General features: G+C 30.3%; 1 protein-coding gene across 1 annotated transcript; it reads left to right on the forward strand.

The window, feature by feature from the left end:
- Positions 1-11,216: 11,216 nt before the first annotated feature.
- On the forward strand, positions 11,217-11,882 carry LOC112688076. Its single transcript, XM_025561091.1, has one exon. It carries the CDS (start codon positions 11,217-11,219, stop codon positions 11,880-11,882), a length of 666 nt encoding a protein of 221 aa, XP_025416876.1.
- Positions 11,883-12,966: the final 1,084 nt, after the last annotated feature.

Here is a 12,966-nt window from a genome sequence, read left to right on the forward strand (position 1 = left end):
ACCACACTTTGAACTAAGGTTATTTAAAGCATTAAAAACTTCGATTAAGGTGATTTTACATGAAAATAAAGGTGCTAGCAATGAGTTATTCGGAGAAACTGCACTTAGATCAATATATTTTGAGTTATCATAATGTTCAAAAACAATAGCAAAATGTTGAGCAAAGGCTTCAACAATAGAATTTGGAGAGTTAAATTTAGAATTATTTAAATACATACAGTCAGGTAGAAATATTTTTTTGCGTTTTTCATTAATAAATTTCCAAAATTTGGATGGTTGATAATTAAAATCTTCCTATGTATTTTTTTAAATAATTTTGGTAATTTAATTTAGTGAGAGCTTTACACTGGACACGTAAATTTGAGAATTTATTTAATCCGTTAATGGCACCAGTTTTTAAAGATTTTATGAGCTATTTTCTTTTTAAATATTAAATTTTTAAGTTCAAAACCAGATCATATAGGATATTATTAACGAGTTATTATTTTTTTTTTGGAACAAATATATCAATAATTTCATAAATAATAGAATAAAATAAATTTGTAACTTCATTTAAATTAAGATTTGAAAATATTTCAACCCAACTTATTGACCCTAAGCATTTAATGATATCAGAGTAATTACATGAGTAAAAATCATAAGTAAATAAATTATAATCAATAGGCTTATAAGTATTAATAGGAATAATTATGAGTAAAGATGGATGGTGAACATCACAAGGAACAAGAGGAGTCGTAAATTTAGAAACTGTAATATTATCAATATTAGAAAGAACTAGATCATGAATGGTATTATTTTTATTTAAAACAGTATTGAATTTGTATAAACTGAAAAATGAAATTTTAGATAGAAAGTCTACTGACAATTGATTTAAATTTAAATAGTTAGGTGAACAGGAAGGAGAAGTGAATTGCCATTTTAAGTTTGGCGTATTATAATCACCTACTAAAATTATATTTTTAACGCAGGGATAGGAAATTAATAGATCATTAATATTATCGAACTTTTTATTGTATAACGTTATAGGTGGGCGAGGAGGAAAATAAGCATATAGTAAACGAAATTAATTTTGACAATAACAAATAAATGTTCTACGGAACAGGGAGGTAAGGGTAACATACGAGAATAGTATTTATTATTTATTGCAATTAGCACACCACCACCTCTTGAACAATCACATATTGTATTACAAATACTCAAAATAAATAATCTAAGCAGATGTGAATAATTAAAGTAGAAATTTAATTTATTTTAACAATTTTCTTTTAAATATGACAAACAATTAGAAATTTTACATTTTTATACGCGTTTTGTCGATCACCTGATGACCTTACGAACATTTTTCACATAGATCTACTTATAGTATTTTGCAGTATGACCTGTCGTATACGCCACCCAAAGGCTTGACATATACCAGATATATTTCGATTATTGAGTCTCAGGCCGTCAAAGAGTAAATATCGATACCTTTCGGTTAAAACTTATTACACGCACTAGGATTTGATTCTCCCAATTTACTAGGAAAAAAATGACAAAACAATCATTTTATAGTTTAAAACCAAATTAGATTATAATAACTTCAAAGTCTGACAACAAAAGACACAATCTACTTTTAAATAAAAACTTGTCGTTAGCCGCGACACCCCGCAATCATTTATTTTTGCCTCGTATGTAATTTATTACTAACTATTAACTATATTAAGTTTCCAGCTATAATATTTTGTGATCATTCATATAAGGAATAACAGACCGGTTTATATTTTTTCAAAAACATTGGTTTTGAAATTTGAATTTGAAAATATATATATCTCAGTAATATGTATCTCAGTAATAAAATTTATTTTATTTTTTATGGAAAATTTGAAAACATTTTTTTTTTTTGTTATACATAAATGCATTTTGCATTTTACACACTTCATAAAAGTTGTTTGTTTACAGTTTTTGTACCGTTCTTTTGTTTCACACATATCAGGCAAATAATCTATTCTATCGAACTAAACATCAGGCACAGGAATAAGAGTAGAATACATACGTTTTGGTGTTGTGGTTTGAGCAATAATTTCGTCTTCTGTGGACGGTTGTCTTCTTTTGCGAGTTGGCGTGGTCTGTGCTTCTCATAATGCTGCAGCAATAATTGTATAAAATTTAAGCAATCAGATTTTTGGTTTTTCATGTCTTTGAGTCATATGGCGTCTATACAGAAGCCAGGCTTTACTATGCTAACGCCAATAATATTCGTATACGTAACATTAGGTTATAATATCAACTATTATAATAAATATATAAATTATATTATATAGGTACTTACAGTTTCATCAAATATGTTTTCTAAAAACTCATTATTTTTCAACACATAAGCATTAACTTAAAATAACTTCTCGATATCATCATCGTCAGACTGATCTTCAATATCTGAATTTTCTGGATCAAAATCCTCAAGCCATTGTTCGATTAAATTATTCACTTTTTTATTTGTCATTATAGAAATATCAGCAACACAGCACAGAAAAAAACTAAAATATCAGCACAAGCGTACAACAGCACACAACCAATCTAACCATAAAAATCATATAGTGGATATAATAATTATTTTTAATAATTATTGAGAGCCTCTGTTGACCATTGTTGCTTATAAGAAACAAACTTGATGTATATTAGTTAAAATCATTATCAATAAAATAGTTGTTTTTCGTTTCTATGGGTTACTTATGAGTTATCATATCAATAAAAAATCTAAAAATAACCATATCATGTAATCATAAGTATAAGATAAACTATTTATAGAATGATATTAAAAAAAAATATATATTTAAAGAAAAATCGAAAAAATCGATTATTAAATCGATCTTATGAATTTCTTGATATAACAATCGACAAAGGATGACTATTGATAGACACTAGTTCAGCCAGTTATAGCTAGATAGCATAGCTTATTAGATATACAGTCTAAAATATGAGTTGCTTATAAGCAACTATGGGTATGAATATTGTATCTAATTAAGCATTGACACTACGTCCCTATTTATACACAGATAGTCGAGCGTAGTGCGTAAAAGCAGTTTAGACCAAGGAAAAGACTCAAGGCTTTACATTGTTCTTTAAAAACAAAAATAAAATGAATCTTTCAAAAATTTATACGAAAACAACTATACCCGTTTAACTTGTTAGTTAATATAACAAAAATAATATTAATATTCTTACTATCTAATATACCCGTTTAACATATGAACTAATAACCCGTTTTCAAATAAAAAAATTATTTTAATAGCTAGTTATTTTCGAAAACGCTCAAGGAAAATAATTCAAGGTAAAGGTTACAAAGTAGTTTAGAATATGTTGTAGTGACCTAGGTCACTACATAAGTTAAGGAATGACAATGGTCATAACCACGTTCCAGAAGCTAGCCAAGCTGTAGTTTCTATTGCAATTTCTATATTAAAAGGAGATAACAAAATTACAAATACAATTATTTTTATTTATATATTTTTTGAGTAATTTAAGGTTGACTTAATAATTTTAAGATACAGCCCGGTCTACAACTAATAAACCGTCACAAATAATTCAATCTACACACTCCAACGTTCCAGAGAATATAAAATCTTATCTTCCCTTTTATGAAGCACAACGAAAGAAAATAAAGCGTACACGTATTACTCACCACCATACAGAACCAAATTCAATTAATGGGCCCAATATACCTAATGATCTAAAAAAAACGGTATCTAATCAACCATTTCTCATTAAAGAATCAATCAAAGGTGTGTTAATTATTTTTATAATAATTATAATTATAATTATTATAATGCAATCTAAATTTAGTTTTATTTTCTATTAATTTTAGCTGAAGATAAGATACTTGTATTTTCTACTGCAAGCAACATTCAAAAACTTAGTCAATCAATGTGTAGGCGCGGCAAGTGCCCAACAATTTTATAGGGCTGGCCTGTTCGCCTTAATAATTATACAAAGATTGGTAATAATAAGTGGACTGTATAATAAAAATATATAATAATAATAATAATAATAATAATAATAATAAATGCAAGGTAGCCCTACAGCGGCACAACCAAAATATAAATTACACAATAAAATAAATAAATCAATAATGTGTGGCCCACATGGCGCACACTGATAATAAATGAATAAATAAATCAATAATGTGTTGGCCACACGGCGCACACTAATAATAAATAATAAATAAATACAATGTGATAGACCCGTCGGTCTTCAAATAATATAAAAAATGGTGGTGCACCACCTACCTCGTGCAGTTATGATGTGCTGCAATACCGGAATCCGTAATTAATAATAAAATTAATACAATAAAAAATACAAGTGATTCCGCACACTATAACACAACGCTAACAACACCACGACGAACAAATAACACACGACTCTGCTGCAACCGGACCATACAACATAATATACCACGTTAAATCACTAAATAATGCAGTCAATGGTAACAAATTGAACACCCTAGAGGGACAAAACAAATTAATGATGGGCAAATATTATGCGCGATAGTTACCAATGACTGATTCACAACAAAACTGACAAGACAAAAACGTGGTATAACAAAATGGCTGCACACAGGAACAAACGACAATCGGGTATTAACACTACGGCGTACACGAACAGAGAGACGGCGCCGGCGACATTTTCCACGAAGGCTAAGGCCGCCGGACACCACAAAATGAAGATAAATGTCTCAGTGCCACCACACTAAACCAAAACACACAAGAACTTATGAAACTTTGTGGCACTGAGAACATGACTTTTACTTTTACAAAAACATAACCAAAAACCTTTGAAAACGTGGAAATGACGACACTTTCATGCGATGATAACAGCGCGATTGCGTAACCGGCCGGTCGCACACGGAGGCTTATCGCCGCCGCCGACGAGGGCCTCGGATAAGCAACGCACCGCTACGCATCGCAAGAAAATGATAACATAAATGACAAACAACTGAATTAATACAACATAAAAATAAAACAATATAGACACTACATTCAGACTCAAACACAATGTTTTGGATAGTTGATGGTACTTTTAAAACGGTGCTTACTATTTTTACACTACTGTATACAATCCACGCATAAATTGGCTTCGGTGACAATTCTAGGGTTTTTCCTCTAGTGTATGTTCTTATGACAAGTAAAATAGGGCAATGTTACAATCAGATGTATCAGGTAATAACGAAAATGCAACATTTTATTTTCCAAATTAATTTAGAGGTCCTTTTTTAAACTTATATACAGGGTGATTCTTTTATTCTTATATCTTTTTACTTAGTTTATATTTGTTAAAAAAACATTTTTTTTTTAGGATATAATTGATTTTACTGAAGACAATAGTATTGATTTAGCACCTCCATCATTGTAGTCAATTTATGAAAACATTGGTAGCTATATAATACTGTATTTGATGATTTTCAATTATTTATAAAGTTATTGTCAAATAAATATTATTATAATTTTATAGATAATGGTATTCCTAAGACTTTTAATCATGCGGAGGCATGGCATCGACATTGGAATGAATTGGTAGGAGGGCTCATATTGGTCTGTTTACGCTGATTAAGGAATTTCAGAAAGAATTTTAATAAACAACTTTTTTTGAGAGACGTTAAGCTTGAAGATAATAACAGTTTTAATAAAGATCCCTGTTTGAATCTAATATCAGCCAATATACCTTGGGCAAAATTAAAAAATTCTATATTTCCAAATATTTTAGAAAAGTACACTTCAAAATCTATCCCTAATGAAAGAACACTACGTAAAAATTATCTCGACCCATTTTACCATGAAACTTTATCTACAATTAAAGACATTATTGGAGATCGCATGTTTGGTTTGCTGTGAATGAAACAACCGATATTACTGGATGTTATATTGCAAATTTGTTAGTTATTGCATTAAAATTGTCGTGAACCGCAAGAAGCACAACGCACAAATAAATAATAAATAAGAAAAAAATAATAAACACAATGTGGTTATTAAAGTGGTAATGGCCAGTGGGCCGTATATTAACGGGCATGCCCACTCAAATAACAATTATAATAATAATCAACACGATCAGACGCTATATGGCGAATACCAAATGAGTTATATTAATAATACAAAAGAAATCACGTTATGGTCTGTATTCGCAAAAAGGTGAAGTTAATTCGTAAAGACGCAAAAGTGGCGATGTGACCAGGCGAAGAGTTGACGAACAACAGCTCATCGTAGTGATGTGCTAAAAAAATCGATTCTGCAAAGAATCGATTTTTTTATATCGGAAAATCGATTTTTTGAATCGATTCTTGGACGGACCGATACGATTTGATAAGAATCGGCAATTATTTTTTCCTCGTTTATCGTTACCGGCTTACTGCCGATTGGTACCGTGCATATTTGGACGGAGATGTTGGCCACCCTGCATAACCACAGTTTCATTCGTGAATCGTTCTTTGTTCTTTGACTTTTGAGTAATTTCGTTTTTCCTTCAGTAGTCCAGCGTCCCGAATCTTCCCGATGTGCATCATGTAATAAATAAAATTAAAAGTATTGTAACATTTTTCAAGCAATCGGTAGCGGCTTCCGACGAACTTAGAAAATTGTGCGATTTCAAATTAAAACAATCGGTACACGTTGAAACTCAATTTATTTTATGATTGACAGATTCCTTTTATGTTAGAACCATATAGCTTCAGTTTTAATTAATATTCGCCGGGGTCCCGAAATGTTGACAGCTGATGAAATTGATATAGCGAAGGAGATGTTGTTAGTGTTAAAGCCAATGGAGGTGGCAACAAGGGAATTATGTGGTCAAAAATATGTTACAGGCAGCACAGTTATACCCTTAATTAACTGCCTTATTAAAAAAACCGAGGGTATTGATTTAACCCATCCAACAGCTTTAACCTTAAGGAGAGCTATTTTAGACAATTTGAATAAAAGATTCGGTAGGATGGAGGAGAGAAGTCTACTAAGCATTTCAACCATATTAGATCCTAGATTTAAAACTATTCATTTGAATAACGCATTAGCCTGTTCAAGAGCTATTAAATGTATTAAAAATCAAATTATTGAAATCAAAAGTAATTGTGATGAACCTAGCTCCTCAAACCAAGGCTCTAGTGATGATGATGTTGAAAATAGTGATAGTTTGTGGTCAGTTCACAATGAGTTGGTTACAAAAAAAAAAAGCTGCATCACAAAGGTTAGAACAGTCTGAAGAGCGAATTCCTACCGAACTTAAGCATTATTTAAACCAGCCCACAATACCGTTAGGTGATGACATTCTAAAATATTGGGATATAAATGGCAATATGTTCCCTCTTTTAAAAAAAATTGTACAGCCATATTTGTCCGTAGTAGCAACTTACGTCCCTTCATTAGATTATTTTCTAAAGCGGGAAATATGACTGAATAAGAAACCGATTAAAGAGGGAGAAGTTGCAACAGCTTTTATTTCTGAGTTCCCTAAATTTTGAAGACTGGTACATAGAATAAAAGTAATTTATCTGTACAGTTTTTTGTATATAATATTATAATATAATTTGTAAATATATGTAATGTAAATGTATCTGTACAGCCTTTTGTATATATAATTTGTAAATATGTATAATGTAATTATCTGTATATTATTTGTTAATATGTACAAAACTTTTAATGAATCAATAGTGAGCTAATGGTACCTTAAACAAAATTAAGTGACCCAGGATTGGTAATTTAAATTTAATAATTATTGTAAAAAAATATGTGAAAGTACCAATGATACAATAAATAAAAAAAAACACATTGTTTACCATAGTCATTGTTGTGTTATTTATCTACCTTCATTAAATACCTTAATCTTAACTCATTCAATTTAAACTTAAATTGTATCAGATTCTTACGTATTATATGTTACATTATGTACTTTGGTACTATTTTATGTTAATGCTAGACGTTGTTGGGGAGTAACTTAAATTAAGTTATAAGTTACTGTAACAAAATTATTTTTTAAGTAATTTGATGGTAATTTAATTACATTTTACTATAAGTAATGCAAATGTAACTTAAGTTACTTTTTTGTATTGATTATTACTAAATTACTGGTTACTTTTTTTTGTTATTTAACTATTTTAAAAAACATGCCAACAATGATATTATTTTTTTAAAGTATAATACGGCTTTACCCTCAATTGCTTCTGTTGAACTTTTGTTTAGCATAGCAGAATATAATATATATATGCACTACAAAGTGATCTAAAATTAGTGACTGTAATTTTAAAAACGCAGTGTTGTTTAAAATAAATTTGAAAAATAAAGATTAATATTTAATGTGCAGCAAAATTAGTATAAATTGTTAATAATTTCTTATTGTTGATTGTCATTATTTTGTTTGTGTATTGCCATGTAGACAAAACAGCTATTAAGCCCCAGTGATATTAAAAAAAAAAAATAACTTTTATTGTAATTAAGTTACTTTTAAACCTCAAAAGTAATGTAAATTGACAAAATGAAAAAAATGAACTTAAAAATAATTTAGTTACAATTTCCATAAGTAATTAGTAATGTAATGTAATTTAATTACCCAAAATAAGTAACTTCCCCAACACTGATGCTAGTTCGCACTACATGACATCATGAATGTTACTTCAACGTGGAGTAAAATGTGTTTATAATAGTATAAGGTGAACGTTTAAAAAATATTAAGTTTCAAAATTCTAATTACTTTGTACTGGTACAAAATTAATGTTTGAAAACTTAATGCGTTAAGTTAATAATTAGTTACCTAGTAAAATAATTAAATCAATTTATGATTTTATTAACAAGTGTTTAATTACCAAGTAGTTGAAAATTATTACAGATGGCAAGTATTTGTATTTCTGAATGGATGTTTTATGTGGGCAATATATACATTTTTATATGTTAAATGTTAAGTTAAAACATTTTAAATTTGGTAATTTATTCAATAAAATTTAAAAATAATAAAAAAAAATTAGGCGTATCATCCCCCCCCCTGTGACCAACTGGACCAACTGTCCATTGAAACTGTACATTGAAGTGGCGAGTTCCCGTTGCTTTGATGTAGGCCCCTAGGTCTACAACACTTACAGTGGTTTACTCTCTCCGAAATCGAGAGGGACTATGGTAGGGAGTACTCGCACTGAAGTTAATTAGTACGGAAAACCTTTATATATAAATCAATATGAACCCGGGTGTTACAAGGGAGAGCTAGAAGTTCTAGCCTAGAACATGTTAAAAAACACCATCTAGTTGTTTAAAAAATCGTTATTTTAAGAATCAATTCTCCACAAAATCGATTTTTTGGGCAACGATTTTTTTAGAATCGATTTTTTTCATTCCTATGTAAATCGATTCAAAAATCGATTCACCGACCTGAATCGCCCATCACTAGCTCATCGTTCCGCCGACACTTGCCTTCGGCGGTGCTGATGCCCCGCTCTCCCCGATCCTGAAGGAAGGTGCGGGGTACGACGTGTCGGTATCGTGATCCGCGAACTATCGGTTGATTAGGAGACTATAAATACGGTCGGCGGCGTCCGTTGTGGTGAATGGTCGTCGCCGGGTCCGCGTCAAAATATAATGCTACTACTCAATCGTATCACGATTCATTACCGATAGTTTAAAATTATTGTGGCCATTGGGAGGACACGATGTAAATGTAATTCTGATGTTATCAGATGCAGCACCATATATGGTGAAAACAGGAGAAATATTAAAAGTGTTTTATCCAGGGACGGACTGGGAGATTATCAGCCCAGGGGGTAAGGCCTCTTTCACACAGTCCGTTTCTTTAACAGCAACGGAAACGGATCAGATGAAAATAGAAAACGGACAATATTTTCACACAGTCCGTTTAACTAACGGCAACATTGACTTTTATTCTAATTTACAACTCGATATTATCCAGTTCCAATCGGTAAGTTGTGTGCAAATATTGTGAAGTTTTTGTAATCATGGTGTTAAAAAAGCAATCAAAAAAGTTTTTAATTTTATACTTACTTTACCGAAGACACAAACTAGTAATAAGACCTCACAGGAGAAAGTACTGGGTTCATCCAATATTACAAAATCGTGAAAATTTGGGTGTTTACAAAACTTTATACAATGAATTAAGGTCTGACCCAAAAAAATTCTTTAATTTTTTTCGGATGTCAATTTCTACATTTGATGAATTACATGTTACTCTAAAAGAAGAAATATCTCGTAAAGATACAAAAATGAGGAAATCTATAGGATCCGAAGAAATGTTGGCCATTGCTATAAGGTAAATAGGTATTTCAAAATGATATAATTTATAATATATTAATGCTTTTATGAATATTTATTTATGAAAACTTTAAACTAATAAAATGTACCTTTGTTTATAACATTTAAAAATATAAAATAAATTTACCTTTGTAATAACGTTTGAAAATATAAAAAAATTACCTTTTTGGTATAAACTCATTAATATAAATGCATTATAAAATAATTAAAATGTTTAAAAAAAAAAATTAATTATTATTATATTCTGATGTCGTGTCACTGTAGTCAGAATAAGATGTAGATACAGAAGGTACTGGCGAAATAAAAGTTGAATCACTGGAAGCGGCTGCACTTTGAAATGATCTTATATAATTTTGTAAATTAACTGTAGGCGAAGCTGGGATCGAGTGTAAATTTGTATTAAGAAATTCGGATGGATAATTTTGTGACATACAAGAAGTGTTATAAATATTTGTAGGTTGAGGATTTGGTGTAGAATGACCAATAACATTCCTCTTTTTAATAGATTTGATCAAGTTCATTACACCAATACGAAAATCAAATGTCTCATCTTCATTAAAATGTTTGATTGATGGTAAAATGCTTTCAAAAAAAGACATGTGTGGGTTTATAACATTTTGCTCACGTGGTGTTTCTTGAGTTTCTATAATATTTAAGATTCTTTCTTCAAAATCATCTGTTTTTTTGGAAAATATGGAAAGTTGGAAGTTTTTTCAAACCCTTTTGCAATTGTTTTCCAATTCTCTTTTGACGGAGCAGGTATATATTTGTTTTTTAAAACGTCCCATATTTTGCAACAAACAGTTTGTATTATTTTACTTGCAGTAGAAATTCCAATTCGAAAAGTAAAATGGATTTCTGTCAATGTACAGCCACTTGCAAGATGTCTAAACTTTCAACTTTCCACATTGTTTAGGTGCCATAGATGGAAAACATATAAGGATTATTATGCCAGAAAAAAGTGGATCGATGTACTACAACTATAAAAACTATTTTTCTATAGTGCTGCTTGCTGTAGCAGATTCAAATTATAGATTTACGTACATAGACATTGGAGCGTATGGAAAAGAATGTGATTCTACAATATTTAAAGAATCGTCACTGTGGAAATTAATGGAGAAAAACGAATTACATATACCTGATCCAGAACTGATAAATGAATTACAAGATCAAGATTTTCCTTATGTTTTTTTGGGTGATGAAGCATTTGCACTTACAACAAATTTACTAAGACCTTTCGGTGGCTATCACTTAACTACAACTAAAAAAGTTTTTAATTACCGGCTAAGCCGAGCACGGCGATACGTAGAGTGCGCCTTTGGTATACTTAGTAATAAATGGCGTATATTGCATCGGCCATTGAATGTTGCCACAGATTTTGCTGTTGATATTGTCAAAGCTGCTTGTATTCTACATAATATTATTCGCGAAAAAGACGGACTTCATTACGAAGGACACGAAATCAATGAATTACCTGTAATGGAATTTGAAGACGCGGTTCATCAAGCAAACTATGTACGAGGAGGACGACATGCCAATGAAATTCAAAATAAGTATGCTGAATACTTCGTAAGTGATGCAGGATCAGTGCCATGGCAAAATTCAAGTATATAATAATTCAATATAATGAAATAAGTCAATTAGTTGATTTAAGTTTATATCGGTTACACAAACAGTACGATCCTAACAATTGTTTTCATTAAAAAATTATAAAATCTAAATATATGGTACTTATTGTTCTTGACTATAAAAATATTTTTAAGTTGTTAATATTTATTGAGACTTACTTATATCATCTTTTTGTTTGTATGATTTATCATCAAAATCCTCAACAAATGCCAAACATATTTCCTTCCATGCACTCCTCGTTAAGTTTCTGTCTTTGTATATTTCTAGAGTTTTATCCCAAATTACTGGCCGTTCTTCGATCACAGATTCAGACATATTTTTTTAGTTTTGTAGAAAAAATTTTAATAGAAAATATGCCACTAGTCACGACGACGATGAACACAAATTGACTACTAATTACTACAAATACTACCAAAAAATCTAAATAACGGGTACAGGATAAAAGTAATCAGATACGAAACGGACAGTGTGAAAGGTTATATCTATTAATGTAGTCTCGATAAACGGTCCGTTTGAAAAACGTTCCGACGACGGAAATATATTGAGGCAATCCGTCGATTCATCCGATAACGGGCCGGCGGGTTATTTGTCCGTTGGTTAAAACAGATAGTGTGAACGGATAGTATAAATAACTATGTTTCTTATCTACTCCGTTTTCTATTTTCATCCGATCCGTTTCCATTGCCGTTAAAGAAACGGACTGTGTGAAAGAGGCCTAACACAACTAAGTAGCCCTAAATATACATACGATGTAGCCCACTCATCTGTTGTAATTTTGTAAATAATATTAATATTTTATTGTTATAATTTAAAATAAGTGTACATTTTATCTATAAGGCTGTTAAAAAATACATAAATACCTTTATAAAATTTAATTTAGCATATTAACATAATCGTTTTATTTAATTTGTATTCTATTTACAAATGAATGTATTACTTTCAGATTTTTTAACTTAACATTTTTCTCTTTAACGGTGACCTTTCTTTCACATGTTCTAAAATATCATCAAATGATATTTCATCCAATAACTCTTTCTCAACATTCATCATCATAAATACTTCTAACTTT

This window comes from Sipha flava, unplaced genomic scaffold (genome assembly GCF_003268045.1).
Source record: "Sipha flava isolate LNK unplaced genomic scaffold, YSA_version1 374_pilon_pilon, whole genome shotgun sequence".
Taxonomy (NCBI): Eukaryota; Metazoa; Arthropoda; class Insecta; order Hemiptera; family Aphididae; genus Sipha; species Sipha flava.

What these genes read in the sequence shown, in the direction of transcription:
- LOC112688076 (XM_025561091.1), top strand. Translation starts at nt 11,217, where the DNA reads ATGCCAGAAAAAAGTGGATCGATGTACTACAACTATAAAAACTATTTT.